The sequence below is a fragment of the Budorcas taxicolor genome, chromosome Y (assembly GCF_023091745.1).
Source record: "Budorcas taxicolor isolate Tak-1 chromosome Y, Takin1.1, whole genome shotgun sequence".
NCBI lineage: Eukaryota > Metazoa > Chordata > Mammalia > Artiodactyla > Bovidae > Budorcas > Budorcas taxicolor.
Genome location: NC_068936.1, coordinates 2509001 through 2527676, shown reverse-complemented (window position 1 = coordinate 2527676; position 18676 = coordinate 2509001). Strand labels below are relative to the sequence as shown.

Sequence of the window (18676 nt, the reverse complement as noted above, 5' to 3'; positions counted from 1 at the left end):
TGGAAATATTTGAAATTATTCTGAGATTCAAAAACAGTTTCAAAACTCCACCATTGATATGTAAACAGATAAACTTGGGCTGCAAAGAAACACCATTTCAAACTTCCAAGAAAAGCTGAAAAATAGGATAAGAAATGTGTATAAAATAACTGGAAAAGTTTTCTGATCCTAAATCTAAGATTTCTTGTGAGCACTCAGAAACCGGAATGCCTTGAACATGTTGTTTAAAGTGCGTAGAACTGCTAGCAAATGTTTAATAATTCTCTATTGTCTTAATATTAAAAATACATTTCAAATATTTCAAGTACAAAACAAACAAAAAAAACAACTAAAGTGAAGTGAAGTGGAGTTGCTCAGTTGTGTCTGACTCTTTGTGACCCCATAGACTATACAATCAGTGTAATTCTCCAAGCCAGTATACTGGAGGGGGTGGACTTTTGAGGGGGTGGACTTTCCCTTCTCCAGGGGATTTTCCTGAGCCCCGGGATCAAACCCAGGTCTCCCGCATTGCAGACAGATTCTATAGCAGCTGACCCACCAGACAATAGATAATATTTTGTGCTCTGCATAAAAGATGCAATATGGATAACTGCATTCAAAACAAAAGCCAGGTGTCTTAGGAGCTGTGCATAACCCCTCTTCTGTGCCTGGGAATCTGGCCCACTGTTTCTCTGATCCTTGGCATCCTCCTGGATTTCCCCCGGGTGCTTTTGCCTGCCTCCCCTTTCTGCTTGGGGATCCATGTTTACACTTACATGCCTGTTAACACGTACAGCTTGCTCCATTGGTGAGATCCCTGGCCATTTGCCAGGATGTCAGTGCTTCAGCTGCCCCAAGATCTTTGTAGCTTACACAAGCTCTTTCATGTGTTCAGTGTCCATTCTTCCATCTCCCAGCCAGGCCAGTTCAGAGAGCTCACACGCGCATTTTTTCCAGTGCACGTGTGTGCATGCAACACACACACACACACACACACAATTCTGAAACAAAACTTGCACACATGGGGAAACATTGGTTTACTTGTCCGGTATTATGGATTTTAGTATGCACCCCTGCTGGGGTCCTGCCCCAGTGGATCCAGGGTAATTCAAAGGGAAGACAGAGTAAGCAAGGAAAAATTTATTTAATTAGAAATATAAAGAGAGATTAGGAAGAAATAGTGTAGTAGGAAAATTTAGTGGAGGAAAGAGGCTGAATAACTTGGTTCACATGGAGAACTAATAAAATCTCAGGACAAGAGATATGCACCATCTACGTTGGGCCACAGGTGCCTGTTTGAATAGCAGAGGGTGCCCCACCTTGGGCTCCTTGTCTCACGGATCTTAGAAGCCAGGGCAAGTAAGTAGACATGGCGGGCCTCCTCACTCCAGATGGGAATTCAGCCAAAAAAGGAGCGGGAGGGAGAGGGAGAGAGAGAGAGAGAGACACGGGGGGAGCCAGATTTCCAAGAAACTAGTTCGAGAGACTAGTCTGAGAAACTGGTCCATCCTTTATTGTTCAGAAGGCTTTTTATACTTTTGATTATACATAGAAATCAATGGATAATACAAAATTATGCAGTGTCAACTGCCCTGATTCTTATCAAGACCAGGCTTTATCTCTGCATACCTAGTTGTATACAAAAGTCTTAGGTGATTTATATCATCTCCTGGCCAGAAGGCCAATTAACATTTCATGGCCCTTTCCTGATAAAGGTTTGTCAACCAGAAGACTTATTTGTCTTAAAAATGTTGTTCTTCCCAAAGTCTGGTGCCACTCTCAGAAAGCACTAAATAAAGTGACATTCTTACAGAGCAAGGATACAACATTTTATAACAAGAAAGTGGAGTACAGTGATTTATAACAAAGAGAAAATTAATTAACTCAAAAATCTAGTATTGCTAACATCAAAACTACTATATTCCTATTTCTGCATCACGTTTACATTGATTAATATCCTCCCAGCTGCCTAAAAGATGAAGGATATGGAGGCCTGGCGGCAAACATTAACTTAACAAACTCTTCACCAAAGTAATTCTTAGCTCCAATAGGCTCTATATCTTCAAGATGTTTTAAGCTTTGTGCCTCTCACAGTTGGGGCCTGGAAACAATCCACGAGTTGTAAAACAGACCTGTCAGATAAGTTAGAAAGCCATCAAAGGGGTTTCAAGCTGAGACATTCTTTTTACATACAGGAGACTGTTGACTGGAGCTCTGAATTAACTCTTTCCAGAGAAAAGGTGGTAATGTCAGAAGAGTATAGTATAGCAGACAGTAAACAGACAGGTTTTGGTTTCGGGGTAGATGCTCAGACAGAGGACCCCTTGATACCTGACTCGCCTTGCCCATCAGGCCTCTCTGCATAACCTGGTCATGGGTGGGATCTCCCGTGCTGGCTCCCAGCACACCCCTCTTTTTGGGCCAAGTTAATATTTTCACTTGCTACCTGATCAAGTCAGTGCCCTCTTCTACTTCTATGATATATCCTGGAAGGTGAATGGGATTTGCTCATAAGGGTGATTGACATGCAAAGAGGTTAGCAGGATTCGAAGTCCTCACTGTGGACAGCTGAGTGACATATGCCTGTGTTCTCTACTTCCGTCACCTTGGACTGGTTCACAGTGCCAATCAGGTTGGTGTGATTCCATTCCCCGTGCTTTCCTTCCAGAAATGACACAGAAATAGCAGGGGACTTTGAACTTGAAATTGATCATGCATGCCTTTTCCCTGGGACAAGAATTCCTTAACAACTTTCTCTTTACAGAAAGGCAAGACCCAATTCCTCTCACCTGGGTGACGATTTACTGACAATCATGAAAAAATTCTGTATGGGTAATGTCAGTTTAATGATCAATGTAAGAATACATTTGTAGGGGTAAAAGTCAATGTATTTCAATCCTTCAGTAGTGTTTATAGAACACTTAACCAGTCAAATCTTTCCTGACACATAAAAAATTTCCTGACAGATGCATTTCAGTTATTCCTGAAATATCTTTGCCCTCTGTGATACTAATCAATATTCTCACTTCAGCAAGTAATATTGCCCATCAGGCATTACTGTAAGTGTATGGGTATTCTTGTTTCCACATGTGGGTCACTGTTAACTATTCCTGTTGTAAACATTAATTGCTATGCACAAATATCATGGAACTCTTTAAAAAAAGTCAAAATTCAAGATGTTGGAAGCACTTGATTCAGGAATTCCTATGCAATCTAACAATGATAAACAAACTTTTAAAAAAATGAGTGAATACGAGCAACACAATGCATGTATGTTGAATAAGGATGTGCAAGAACTCAGACACCTATGGCAGCAGAGCTGTGCATAATGGCAAAGCACTGTGCATCATGAAAGAAGACAGGAGGCATACACAGATCCACAGGAAGAAACATCAACTCACATTCATGGGCAAACACAATGGAGACATCCAGGCTTCATTCTATACAGAGAAAACAGGAACACATCCAGGGAACAGGAAGCAAATGCAGCTCAGGGTGATTGAGCCAGAATGCTCATGAATTCATCACTAATCTGCAAAGTTTCACATGCATTGATATTCAGTGGAAGAAAACCTTAAACAACACATCCAAGTGTGCACTCAAATCTGATAGCACCTAGACTTTAGGGCCCAAGTGAAAGCCATAAAGAGACTGGGACACAAGTCATGGCAAGTTTCCAGATAATGACTATCCAGCCAACCATCCACAGTTCAGTTTACTAACTGATTCATGACTATCTCTGCACTCTGCACTCCAGGACAGGTTAGAGCTAAAGCCATCCCTGGTCCTGAAGCACTGGTAGGAAATATTAGGCACTGGGGGACACTGCCCTAAACTTTTTTTTGGTCTTATTTGCAATGCCTTGCTAAAACTTTTTAATGTGGATAAATGCCGTGCAGTCCCTATAATGAGCCCAGTCTAAGATCCTGAAAGCCATGCCCCAATATGCCATCTCGCACCTACTGCAGAGTTATCACACCATAGTTTCAGCTTTGTTTTGTTTTGAACTAGCGCTGAGAAGGACAGGTACCAGCCTGACAGGGCCTAGAGGGTTCCTTGAAGTTTATAGATTAAAAAAGTAAGAAAACATGTTTCCAGTGTCTCCTGGGCTGGTTGTTCAGAAATCACCCAGAGAAGGCCAAGCCTTGCCTTCTAGAGCTGTAGATGCTTCTCTGTAGAAGGGGCAAACTGGACTACAGATGTTCAAATGGAAAAGCTGGCCCTGAGCAGGAGATCTCATTCACGGCATCTAGAAGGGAAATCCATAAGCCATGAACTTTCACATTCAATATTTACCCTTTGCCCTCCAAAGAGATGCTGCTTCAGGGAGAAATGTTGTAGAGTGAGAACTTCATGCAGGACGGAACTTCATGTGGGTCATCACCCTCAGGCATGTCCACGTTGGAACCATGGTATCTGGGATGAGAGGCCAACACTGGGGGAACAGATGTTGAACTCTCCCTACCCCATTTGTGCCAGTCTGTCCTTTGCCCAATCCAGAGGTGGACGCAATTCTGGAAAGCAGTCATCTACTTCAGAAGGACCACCCTCAGTGCTGACCAGTCCCTCAGTGAGCTCCATATACTCCAGGAGTTCCCATTGGCCCTCGAACAGAGTAGCGGCATAGCCCTAGATAAAGGACAGGTCCATCATGGTTGAAAATACTCTTTGCTGAGCCATTCAGCAACGAAGAGACACTGTCACCAGAGGGTTCGTGATAAAAATGTTATTTCTACATCTTGGCCAGATAGAGGGCGTTGACATCTTGGCCAGATAGAGGGCCTTGGGCAAAGAGTTTAAGCCTTCCTGGAAAAAGAGATATTAACCACTGAGACATAGCAGCAGCAGCAGCAGCAGCATGGGACAGAGAGCACATGGCTGGGTAGATTGGCCCCTCACTTCTGCCCCTGCACACTTTGTACCTAAATTGAGTTTCTGGGGAAAAAAAAAATAACAAAGTTCACATGAGCTCAAACATCTATGACGGGATGTGTTTTCCTTTGTTTATCGGTTTCCTGGCAATTTATCTTTTCCCTGGTAATTTTTGTCAGAAACTAATATTCTCAAGGCCTTCCCACCCCTCACTTTCTCCCTAGGCCACAGCCTCCTTCCATATACCTTATTCCCTCCCCCCCTAAAGTGTTACCAGGAAATCTAGCTCTAAGAAATGGATCTCAGCAAAGCTGACCATGCACTCATATACTCACTCTTATCTGTATGGCCTTCTAGGTTCATATTGAGTTGAATGTTAAGGCTTTCTCCTTGTTCTGTACTCTTAAAGTCTGATGACATGCAACAGAGAGGATACCTGGGGCACCACCTTCCAACAAAATTACATTCCATTCTTTCGATCTCTGGCCATTGTTCACCAGACCGTTTCCATGAACATCCACATTTCCCTTGTAAAAATGCCAGACACACAGTTGATGAGCCCCTCATCTTCTTTCTCCATCCTCCCCAACCACCACCCCAGAGGAAGAACTGCGTCCCCTGACACAACCCCAACATATGACTTAACCCCCTCTACAAATCTCCATGGACTGGTAATTCCCACGTGGTAAACTGAGAATCCTACATGCAGCTGAAGTGTCTGTTCTGAGGACCTGCCCAAAAATATGCAGACACATGCTAGATGCTTCTTATTTAGCTTTCGAAGTTATTTCAGGTTTATTTGTGTCTCCCTGTTGATCCATTTCACCACCAGAACACTCTACATTGCTTTCCAATCCAAGAGAACTATGCTGGCCATTGATCTTCATGTGAAGCAGCTTCTTTGGTTTTCTATTTTAGGTAAAGGGGGGCACTCCATCATACGTTCCTCAAAATCAGGGGGAAGGGGGTTCTTTTCCAAACAGAGACAGAAACAGATATGCAAACCTACCCTCTTTGAAAACATTAAAGACAGCTTTAATCCTTCAAGTTAGTTTCCAGAGAAGAGAGTCTGTGAACTTTTACATTTTCTCTAAGCACATACTAAAAAACACACGTCCCAGTCTTCATCGTAGAACTATTTACAGTAGCCAGGACATGGAAGCTACCTATATGTCCAATGGTAGATGAAGGGATAAGGAAGTTGGTGTACAGATACACCAGAGTATGTTACTCAGCGCTAAAAAGGAACACATCGAGGTCCGTTCTAATGAGATCGAATGAATATGGAGCCTATTATACTGAGTGTAGTAAGTCAGAAAGAGAAGAACAAACACTATGTTCACACAAATATATGGAATTGAGGACCTTGTAGGTGGTACTGAACATCCAACATGCAGGGCAGCAAATAAGACACAGACATATAAAGAACAGACTTTGGTCTCAGGGGGAGATGGTGATGGTGGGTTAATTTGAGAAAATAGCTCTAAAACATTTACATTACCTCACATAAAACATATGACCAGTACAAGTTTGACACATGAAGCAAGGCAACCAAAGTCATGTTGTGGCACAACCCAGAAAGACAAGAAGGGGAGGGCGGTGGGTGGTGGGTTTAGCATTTGTGAGAATACATGTGTACGTATGGGTGACTAATGTTGGTCAATGTAGAGCAAAACCTGTCACGGTATTAAAAAGTAATTATCCTCCACTTAAAATAAATAAAAGACTGTTCTCCATAATCCTGCACAGTGGTCAGTATTCTCAGAATGAGGGTACCAGGTGAAAAAGATATAAAATAAAATAAAAAACGTGTGATGATCAAAATGGAATCAAATGATGGGTCACTGGGGGAACAGACTTGCACAAAGGAGACTCACAGACCTTTTTGGAAAGGGGACTTCATGAGGAATAGAAGGTAGGTCCCAATTTAAGAGGAGCCTGACGGTGGACTTGTTGGCCATGGAATGACAGTTCAGAGATGTGCAACTGACTTAGATATAAATTGGAGTGACTTTGGCCTAGACAGGCCACTTCATCTATCTCAAGCTTCTCTAGTTAGAACCTGATTTTCACTACAGTTCTCTACCCTTGCTGTCTCTTGCTGATTCCCTCATGCCTTTGTGTCACTCTGTTCCACGGAGTCTCACTTTATCCACAAGTGAAATAAATGACCCAAGTTCCTGGACAACATTTATGCCAGTGCTCAGCCCCTGGGCACACCTCACCTCTTGTCCTCCCAGTACCTCTCGTCCTCCCAGTACCTCTCGTGGTAGAGCCTTCCTTGTCACATAGTACTGCAAAGGATTGGGCCACAGATCCTTTATGATGATCTGCCAGGGAAATGAGCAAGGTCAGCACAGGGCTGGCCAGACCATGAGCCCTCCCATGGACCACCAACAGCTCCAACATAAATCACCAGTTCTGGCCCAGTGGCCACATGGGACCCCACCTCAGCAATCCAGTCAGATCCTGTGATGTTTTGATCAAAGAACAAGTTGAAGAAGTTAATGCTGCTGTTGTGTTGCCTGCGGCTGTATGCTTTACGTTCAAACCCCTGGTACCACTGAACTGGAGTGGAATGAGATGCTCAGTATCGTGCAGGAAAAGGTGTAGAGGAGAAAGACCTAAATCGCTTTCCAATTCAACCTCCACTTTTCTCCCCCAACCATCCATATCCAGGGAGCTGACTCTTACCAGTGACACTAATCAGATACTCCTTAACAATCATTTCATTCTGGAAATATCTATTCCTCTGAAAGGACAATGTGATCTTGCAGTGATGAGTGGGATGCCTGTATTCCTCCACCTGCAAGGACAAAGTGTCAGGGGGTGGGTGCTTGCCCAGGTGTGAAATCTGTTTACAAAAGAGCTGTCCTTTCTTGTTTTCACGGATAAACTATGCTCTCTTCCCTCCCCAGTCACCTCCCTTCCACAATCATCAGTGTCCCCTGCCTGACCTTCAAGTTGGTCATGAAGTGAATCATGTCTGCGTCTTGGTTCCTCATCGTAACTGATATTTGGGGTGGTTCATAAACTGCTGTAGGTCAAGGAGCCTCTAGATGCTAGAGGGAAAAGTGCTGGAAGAACAAAGCTAGCCTAAAGGGTAAGGACATCACACCTAATATAAGTATGCAACAGCAAGGACATCACACCTAATGTCAGAGACAGATATGCAGGACAGAAACCATTACCCATCATCTCAAAAGGTAAATTTTGTACCAGAACTGCCAGATCTGTAACCTACTCCTGCAATAGACCATGTTAAAAAAAAATTCACAAGCACCACATCAAGGGATACAACTTGGACCCAGAGCCAGGGATTCCCTGGATGACGGTGCTTCCTTGTTGTAGATGCAGCTTCAGCCTCTGACAGTTGTTATGTTTCAGGTGAGCACGCGCCCTTTGGGCTTTCTTATTCATGGGATCCAACTCCACCTGCAGGGCCACCAGCACCTCCAGTGCAGAGCGGTCACTCGGGGCTCTGGGCCTTGGATGTTCCTGGCCCTGTTCCTCCAAGGACACCTGTTCCTGATCCTCGTACACCACCAACTCCACCTCCTCCATGAGTCTAACACCAACAGCTGGAACTCCTGCCTGATTCCCACCACCTCTCCCTCCTCCAGGGCCGCACCTTCCTCAACTACCTCCACCCAGAAGAAGGCGGACTCCTCGCCTGGTTCTCCACCTGGGGCCTGCATCACCTCTGCCGCCCCCACCAGGCTGGTAGGCCCCAGGGCCCCTCCCTCGTGAAGACCTGGGCTCACAACTAAGATCCAGGATCCTGCGGTGCTGCCGCCTTCCTCTGGCCCCGTCTTACTCTCCATGCTGTTCTTGCCATAGCCCCGGGCTGCAAACAAGCTGGACACGAGAGCACAGCAAACAGCCAGCACAGCCCAACCCCCGCCCTCAGTTTATGTGGTACTAAAAACAGGTTACTTGCCCACAGCCAATGAGCAGGGAAAGCGAGACCCGCACGCGCAGAACCCTGCGCCACCACGCACGCCTAGTATGGTGGCCGGAAGGGGCTGAACTCTCCACCCTGACCTCCAGACCTCATCAAGGAACCAATTGAATGGAGTCTAAAGGCGTTGGCTCCTGGGACACGCCCCTTAGAATTCTGGGCCGTCTGGCCTCTGGTGACCCTGCGGCCAAACACGTCCCAGCGCAAAGTGGGCAAGCCGTTTGCCTGCTGAATAGTGCGGCAGTGCCTGACCAGCGACTGGGAGAGCCAGGCCACCTGACGCTGCAATCATCCTCAAGCTTGAAATTGCCTCTGGTGTAGCTGGCAATTCCATGTGCTCAGGGATCCACACAGGTGAGACAGGGTTCCTGGGTACCTCAGGGATAGAGGTGCTCACCTCGGATACAAAGCGAATGCCACGGGCAGGGGGTGGGGATGAGGAGGGAGGGGGCAGGGTGGGGGCCGGCTTACACCAATGTCACCGCCGTTCACCTGCTGCAGAATCATCCCTAAACTTGTGCCTTGGGCTTGAGCAGTGGCAGGAATGCAGGCATGCTCAGAGGAAGAAGCAGAGCACTTTCCTCTTCTTGCTTTCCGGGGCAGACAATGCAGCCCCATGCAAACCACCCTGGAGCCCCTGGCCTATGGTCTCCCCCCGGCCTGCAGCTTAGAGCAGGCACCCGGGTGGCTAAGGTTGTGCGCATGTGGATGCACTTCCCAGAGGAACAGAGCTCCTCCCAGACACACACACAAAAACACACACAAACAGGTGACACAAGTACACACCCGTGTGCAATGCACAGAGACACAAATGCAAACAGGTGATTCAGAGACTGAGGAACTAGTGTTTCACATGAAATGCATAGATTTCTTTATTTCTCACAGGAAAATGTTCATTCTGTGAAATATAAAGAAGTTCAAATTTCATGAAGGAGAATGATGCCTAGATTTTGATACAGGCAATATAGAGAACTCCATATTTCATGGTGGACAGTCCTTATTTTATACATTAGAAATACAAAGAATTAAGTATTTCAACAAGAAACAGTGGTGCCCAAAATTTCACTTATGAAGCAGAGATAATTCCATTTCCATATTTGTTCCCCAGGTATTAATTACATACTTCATGTCGGTAAACTATCATTCAGATTTTTATTTTATTTTTATTTTTACTTTATTTTACTTTACAATACTGTACTGGTTTTGCCAAACATTGACATGACTCCACCACGGGTGTACATGCAATCCCAAACCTGAACCCCCCTCCCACCTCCCTCCCCACAACATCCCTCTGGGTCATCCCTGTGCACCAGCCCCAAGCATGCTGTATCCTGCGTCAGACATAGACTGGCGATTCGATTCTTACATGATAGTATACATGTTTCAATGCCATTCTCCCAAAGCATCCCACCCTCTCCCTCTCCCTCTGAGTCCAAAAGTCCGCTATACACATCTGTGTCTTTTTTGCTGTCTTGCATACAGGGTCATCATTGCCATCTTTCTAAATCCCGTATATATGTGTTGGTATACTGTATTGGTGTTTTTCTTTCTGGCTTACTTCACTCTGTATAATCGGCTCCAGTTTCATCCATCTCATTAGAACTGATTCAAATGTATTCTTTTTAACAGCTGAGTAATACTCCGTTGTGTATATGTACCACAGTTTTCTTATCCATTCATCTGCTGATGGACATCTAGGTTGTTTCCATCCCACTCATTGAGATTTTCATATAGGAAATGTATACAATTCAAGCAGGGAAGTGTATGCTCAAATTTTCATATCTGAAATATATAGAATACCCCATTCATGTAGGAAAACGTGTCCACAGATATCCATATGTGAAACAGACAAGATTCCATACATGATGAAGCAAAATATACAAGTAGATTCTCAAACATGAAATACAGGTTTTCTATTTCAGGTAGAAATATCTGCACCCATGTTTTCTTTTCACATGGAAAATAGAGAAAATTACATATTTCGTGCAGAAAAATCGTCTTTCAGGTTTTCATCTGCACTAAGCAGGGCATATAAAGGAAGTGCTCTAGAACAACCCAGAAGAATAGCATAAAAAGGGATTTGAGAGAAGCTCCAGGATGGATGGAACCCCCATATACTTATGGCTTATTAATGTTGATGCATGGCAGAAACCACCACAATATTGTATAAGAATTAACCCCCAGTTATAAACAAACAAACAAACAAACAAAATACCTTCCTTTTGAGAAAAGTAAAAGAACGAGGTGACTCGACTCTGCTCTGTGGTGACCTAAATGGGGAGGAAATCCAAAATTTATGGGATGTATGTATACCTAAAATTGATTCATTTTGACATATGTACAGCCAAAGTTAAGCAACACTGTAATATGACTTTAGCCCAGAAATAATTGTTGGAAATTCATTACATGTCAAGTGTAATTCCAGCAGTGAATAAATAAATGGTAGCCCCATTTGCAATGTTTATCCTTGGGGACATTCAGTCAGTTCAGTTGCTCAATCGTGTCTGGCTCTTTGCGACCCCCTGAATTGCAGCACGCCAGGCCTCCCTATCCATCACCACCTCCTAGAGTTCACGCAAACTCACATCCATTGAGTCAGTGATGCCCTCAAGCCATCTCATCCACTGCCATCCCCTTCTCCTCCTGCCTCCAGTTGCTCCCAGCATCAGAGTCTTTTCCAATGAGTCAGTTCTTCGCATAAGGTGGCTGAAGTACTGGAGTTTCAGCTTCAGCATCATTCCTTCCAAAGAACACCCAGGACTGATTTCCCTCAGAATGGACTGGTGGTTGGATCTCCAAGCAGTCCAAGGGACTTTCAAGAGTCTTCTTCAACTCCACAGTTCAAAAGCATCAGTTATTCGGTGCTCAGCTTTCTTCACAGTCCAACTTTCACATCCATACATGACCACCGGAAAAACGATATCCTTGACTAGATGGACCTTTGTTGGCAAAGTAGTATCTCTGCTTTTCAATATGCTATCCAGCTAGGTCATAACTTTATGCTGAGTTAAATACTTCAGTTAGAGGAAGACGGACACTTTTACATTACATGACATTGTTAAGTTGAAATCCCTGTGTCATAGACACAGTGTAGAATGTGGTCATCAGGCTAGTGGAAATGGCCCATGATGGCCCAAGTTACCAACTTTTAGTCACAGATTCAATAAGCTCACCAAGGAAGATATTGTAGTAGAGGCAGGATGGAAAACAGAGCTGCAGGCCTCAGCCCAAGACCACTAGGGAAGTTAGAAAACCCAACACCACCAACAGAAAGCCTCTCAGCAGAATGTACTGAAAGATATATCACAGCCTTCCCACAGAGCCCTCCAAGCCCTTGGGCCTTGGGCTGGGTAATGAACTGTGGAGCTTGGGCAAGCATCGGGATAGCGTGTGTCTTACAGAGTCCCAGAGCTCTTGCTGGATCCACTCACTGGCCTGGCCCAGGTTTCAAAGCAATGGCCAAAGTGTCCTATCCCCACCTCTGTGTCCGAATGGTTGTGGCAATCTTCATGGGTCACAGTGTAGGGGACCCAGCTCCCCAGTTAGATAGACTGAGGAGTCTGAGAGCCAGCTTCATGCTGGGTACCTGGCGCCCTCATTGATGGTGGCTGGGCAGGGTGTGGGGACCTTGGTAAGAGGAGGGCACAGAGAACTGAGAACTGCCTCTTCAAGCTGCAACTGGGCACTTCTGGAAGTAACAAGACTGGGTGCTAGATGAATGCTCCCAGACAGGATAACCGGCCTACACAGGGACCCCCTCCTCACAACCAGGACCTTGGAGGGTGAAAGTCAATCTTGGGAATCTCCTTTCAGGTCATAGAGAATAATAGTTGTTTTCCCTTCAGGATTATAGGAACTGTTAGCTGACCACCACCTTACGTCAAGAACACAATATCTGAGAGCAAGAAGCTTGCAACAGCTAATCACACCCCTCCCTCACGTTTTCTATATGTGGCCTTTGTGGAAATCTTTGAGGGAGTTTGCAATTTTTTTTTCCATAGGCTTAAGCTTTTATTATTTTTTAATACAAGCATTTAAAATTATAAGCATTTCTAGATATGCATCTCATGCATTCTGATATGATGTGTTTTTAATATCACTCAAAATATTTTCTAATCTTTTTTTAACCTCTTTTTAGAAATGTTAATTAATTGGAGGTTAATTATTTTACATTATTTGGGTGGTTTTTGCCATATGTTCACATGAATCAACCATGGGGGTACATGCGTTCCCCATCCTGACCCTCCCTCCCCATCCCATCCCTCAGGGTTATCCCCATGCACCAGCTCTGAGCACCCTGTCCCATGCATCAAACCTGAACTGGCGATCTATTTCATATTTGATAATATACATGTTTCAATGCTATTCTCTCAAAGCATCACACCGTTGCCTTCTCCCACAGAGTCCCAAAGTCTGTTCTTTACATCTGTATTTCTTTTCCTGTCTCGCATATAGGATCATTGTTACCATCTTTCTAAATTCCATATATATGTGTTAATTTTTCTTTCTGACTTACTTTGTTCTGCATGATAGGCCCCAGTTTCATCCACCTCATTAGAACTGATTCAAATGCATTCTTTTTAATAGCTGAGTAATAGTCTACTTATATATCACAACTTTCAGCTCTATTCATCTGCCTATGGACATCTAAGTTGCTTCCACGTCCTATCTATTGTAAACAGTGCTGCGATGAACACTGGGGCACACGTGTCTTATAATTCTGGTTTCCTCGGTATGTATCCCCAGAAGAGGGATTGCTGGGTCATATGGCAGTTCTATTTCCCAGTTTTTTTTTTTTTATTATTATAGTTTTTTATTTTTTTAATTTTAAAATCTTTAATTCTTACATGTGTTCCCAAACATGAACCCCCCTCCCACCTCCCTCCCCATAACATCTCTGTGGGTCATCCCCATGCACCAGCCCCAAGCATGCTGTATCCTGCGTCAGACATAGACTGGCGATTCGATTCTTACATGTTAGTATACATGATAGAATGCCATTCTCCCAAATCATCCCACCCTCTCCCTCTCCCTCTGAGTCCAAAAGTCCGTTATACACAGCTGTGTCTTTTTTCCTGTCTTGCATACAGGGTCGTCATTGCCATCTTTCTAAATTCCATATATATGTGTTAGTATACTGTATTGGTGTTTTTCTTTCTGGCTTACTTCACTCTGTATAATTGGCTCCAGTATCATCCATCTCATCAGAACTGATTCAAATGAATTCTTTTTAATGGCTGAGTAATACTCCATTGTGTATATGTACCACAGCTTTCTTATCCATTCATCTGCTGATGGACGTACCACAGCTTTCTTATCCATTCATCTGCTGATGGACATCTAGGTTGTTTCCATGTCCTGGCTATTATAAACAGTGCTGCGATGAACATTGGGGTACATGTGTCTCTTTCAATTCTGGTTTCCTCGGTGTGTATGCCCAGCAGTGGGATTGCTGGGTCATAAGGGAGTTCTATTCGCAATTTTTTAAGGAATCTCCACACTGTTCTCCATAGTGGCTGTACTAGTTTGCATTCCCACCAACAATGTAGGAGGGTTCCCTTTTCTCCACACCCTCTCCAGCATTTATTGCTTGCAGATTTTTGGATCGCAGCCATTCTGACTGGTGTGAAGTGGTACCTCATTGGGGTATTTCCCAGTTTTTAAGGAATCGTTATGTTGTTCTCCATAGTGGCTGTACTAGTTTGCATTCACACCAACAGTGTGAGAGGATTCCTTTTTCTTCTCACCCTCTCCAGCATTTATTGTTTATAGACAATAAATATATATACCTCATTGTGGTAATAAATGGAGAATTGATAATAAACATTAAATAAATAGATATTTGTGGTAAAAATAGATGTTTGTGACAGTAAATAGGTGGTAGCTCATTGTGGTTTTGATTTGCTATTCTCTGATACTGAGTGATGCTGATAATCTTTTTATGCATTTCTTAGTCATCTGTATGTCTTCTTTGGAGAAATGTCTGTTTAGTACTTTGGCCCATTTTTAAATTGCATCACTTACTTTTCTGGAATTGAGCTGCAGGAGTTGCCTTATATTTTTCAGATTTATTTGTTGTCAGTTGCTTCATTTGCTATAATTTTCTCTCATTCTGAATGCTGTCTTTTCACTTTGCTTATAGTTTCCTTCTTTGTGCAAAAGTTTTTAAGTTTAATTAGGTCCCATTTGCTTTATTTTTGCTTTTATTCCCATTATTTTGGGAGGTGGGTCATAGAAGATCCTGCTGTGATTTGCATCAGAGAGTGTTTTGCCTATGTTTTCCTGTAGGAGTGTTATAGTTTGTGGTCTTACGTTTAGATCTTCAATCCATTTTGAATTTATTTTTTGTGTATGGTGTTAGAAAGTGTTCTAGTTTCATTCTTTTACGAGTGGTTGACCAGTTTTCCAGCACCACTTGTTGAAGAGATGTCTTTTCTCCATTGTATATTCTTGCCTCGTTTGACAAAGTTGAGATGTCCATAGGTGCATGGATTTATCTCTGGGCTTTCTATTTTGTTCCATTGATCTATGTTTCTGTCTTTGTGCCAGTACCATACTGTATTGATGACTATTGCTTTGTAGTATAGCGTGAAGTCAGGCAAGCTGATTCCTCCAGTTCCATTCTTCTTTCTCAAGATTGCTTTGGCTATTCGAGGTTTTTGGGATTTCCATACATTATATGTAGTAAAACTCCATAAGACATAATTTCTTCCTGAGCTTTTTTGGAAATAGGGCCCCTACATAGGTAGTTGGATTAATATGAGTGGCAGTTTATAAGAAAAGATCAGTCGCAAACAACACAGAGACATTACCATGTGAAGACAAAGGCAAACAATGGCCAGTCACAATCCAAAAGAGACGTCAGAAGAAGACAAATATGCTGACCCTTTGATTACTGACTTGACACCCAGGAGTTGGAGAAAACATTTATTGAAGCTACCTGGTATGAGGCACTTTGTTATGGCAACCCTAGCAAACCAGTACACGTACTTTCTCTTGAAAAGAAGCTGTCAGTTCCAAAAGAGGTGTCCTTTCCTTATACATATTTTCAGGGGATGGAAAATGGCAAAGAGCTCTCTTTCCCATCAATTGGTAATCCTCACAGATTCCTCATGCTCCCTAAGAGCTTTCACTGTCTCTTTAGAGGTTCAGCTGGGCTAGAATGTAATCCTATTTCATGGGTGAACTTGACCTAGGAAATATTAGAATAAGCATAATTCACAGGCAGTGGTAGAAGAAAATAAACACATCAGGAAGGCAGTCTGACCTCATTAAAAAGATACAGTCCTCGCCTTTTAAATCTGAGGAGGCAAATGGTAGTGACCAAGCATTGCTGCCCATTGCTGTAGTGAAATCACAAAGCTGTGATGTCATGGTGACCATGACATCATGGTAAGGAGGGAAGTCTAGGCCTCCCTAAACCTCCCCTCACCAAGAATCTAGGCTGCAGTAGCCATGAGGCAGCCTAGAGGGTCACAAGGCCTCTCAAACCACTGGAGCCACCTGAGCCTGCCCCCCACACAGTTGGCCAGGTGGGCGTGTTGGTGTCACCTTGTCCACAGCAGAGTTTGTTGTCTATGGCCGCCACGCTCTCTCCAGTCCTCTGGATTCCTGAGACCCCAAAAAGGCCACCATTCTAGCTTCCTAACTACATATCTGAAAGAAAGAAAAAAAAAAAAACAGGAATACAATCTACTCCAGACTGAAGGGCCCCAACCCATGGAGAGGTACATGGTCCTCAACCCCAACAAGGGCCACTGTGAGCAGCAAAACCGCAGCTGTGGGCAAGCTCACAATTAACACATTCAGCCATGCCAGGGACACATCCCCAGGACTGATAAAGACTGTAGACTTCAAGTCCTCTACCAGCAAGACCTCTCCACCATCCACCTTAGTCACACCTGGAAAACACTGTACTGCAGCACATCAGGCCCAAGGCATACTCAACTGAGAATATTTGGACGTAATAGTACATGTACACTAGGCCTTGGAGAAGAGGGACATCAAAAGTGAAGCCATTTAGAAGCCTTTAGTGCCAGTTTCAGAGAGAAAATGGGCATCTCCTCGATGATGAGGTCAATAGGATTCAAATCACTAACAGCACAGCTTAGCTAAAAAGAAGTACAGGTTCCCGCTATGGAACTTAATAAATTTCACTGTAGGCCTGTTTCCAGCCTCTCATTTCCATTCCTCAAATGTTTCCAGTCAGTCAGCAGGCGGCTCAAAATATGGACAATGCATGGGTACTTGTGGAATTCAGTGCAGGCTGCAAGAACAGAGAATCTTTCCCAGGCCAGGGACAGAGAATGCTACTGGTGGGTGATATGATGTAGGAAGTTGGAAAGGAGAATGAAGGGGAGATTTGTGAGCTACAATCTGACTTTCTGAGGTGGTGGGAGGTGCTTCAGTCATGCCTGCAGGCCTTGGGTACATATGGCATCCAAGCTTTTACAATACTAATGCCTCAGCGTACTAGAGTAGACCAAGTGCAGTGTCACCACTTAGAAATTCAAGAGCTATTTGGGGGGTGTTGTGGAACTTGTTGGAGAAGGCAGTGACACCCCACTGTAGTATTCTTGGCTGGAAAATCCCATGGACAGAGGAGCCTGGCAGGCTGCAGTCCATGGGGTTGCGCAGAGTCAGACATGACTGAGTGACTTCACTTTCACTTCTCACTTTCATGCATTGGAGAAGGAAATGGCAACCCACTCCAATGTTCTTGCCTGGAGAATCCCAGGGACAGGAGCCTGGTGGACTGCCGTCTATGGGGTAGCACAGAGTCAGACACAACTGAAGCGACTTAGCAGCAGCAGCAGCAGTGGAACTTGTGGAGACTTTGTATCAGACTTGTTCTAACACTTGATATACTTCATAGCCATATAGTGGACGGTTCTCATGAGCATTTTTCCATTCAGTTCAGTTGAGTCGTTCAATCGTGTCCGACTTTTGTGACCCATTGACTACAGCATGCCAAGCTTGCTTATTCATCACCAGCTCCCACTAGTTTGTTCAGACTCGTGTACATTGAAACAGTGATGCCATCCAACCATCTCATCCTCTGTCATCCTCTTCTCCTCCTGCCTTCAATCTTTCCCAGTGTTAGCATCGTTTCCAGTGAGTCAGTTCTTCGCATCAGGTAGCCACACCGTTGGAGCTTCAGCATCAGTCCTTCCAATGAATATTCAGGACTGATTTTCTTTAGGATTGACTGGCTGATCTTCTGGCAATCCAGGAGACTCTCAAGAATCTTCTCCAACACCACAGTTCAAAAACATCAGGTCTTTGCCGTTCAGGTTTCTTTATAGTCCAGTTCTCACACCCATCCATGACTACAGGAAAACCCATAGCTTTGACTGGATGGACCTTTGTCTATAGATTAATGTCTCTGCTTTTTAATATGTTGTCTAGGTTTGTCATAGGTTTTCTTCCGAGGAGCAAGAGCTTTTGAATTCGATGGCTGCATTCAGCATCTGGAGTGATTTTGGAGTTGAGGAAAGTAAAGTCTGTCAGTGTTTCCACTGTTTACCTTTCTTTCATCATGAAGTGATGGGACAGGATGCCATGACCTTCATTTTTTGAATGTTGAGTTCTAAGCCAGCTTTCTTACTGCCCACTTTGACTTTCATCAGTACAGACTCTTCAGTTCCTCCTTGCTTTCTGACAAACGACAGTGTCATCCTCGTATCTGAGGTTGTCATATGCACATCTGAGTTATGCATATCTGCATATCTGAGGTTGAAGTTTCTCCCCGCTAACTTGATTCCAGGTTGTGCTTCGTCGAGTCCTCCCTTTCGTATAATGTACTCTGCATAGAAGTTAAATAAGCAAAGTGGCAATACACAGCCTTGATGTACTCCTTTCCCC

At 43.9% G+C, this 18676-nt stretch overlaps 1 protein-coding gene across 1 annotated transcript; it reads right to left on the bottom strand.

Moving 5' to 3' along the window:
- Positions 1 to 4301: 4301 nt before the first annotated feature.
- On the bottom strand, positions 4302 to 8675 carry LOC128070904 (testis-specific Y-encoded protein 3-like). Its single transcript, XM_052663973.1, is given in 8 exon segments — positions 4302 to 4395; positions 4445 to 4608; positions 7077 to 7181; positions 7301 to 7437; positions 7540 to 7657; positions 7809 to 7888; positions 8166 to 8417; positions 8420 to 8675. Coding segments are annotated over 8 exon segments (1206 nt in total).
- Between the last annotated feature and the right edge of the window lie 10001 nt (positions 8676 to 18676).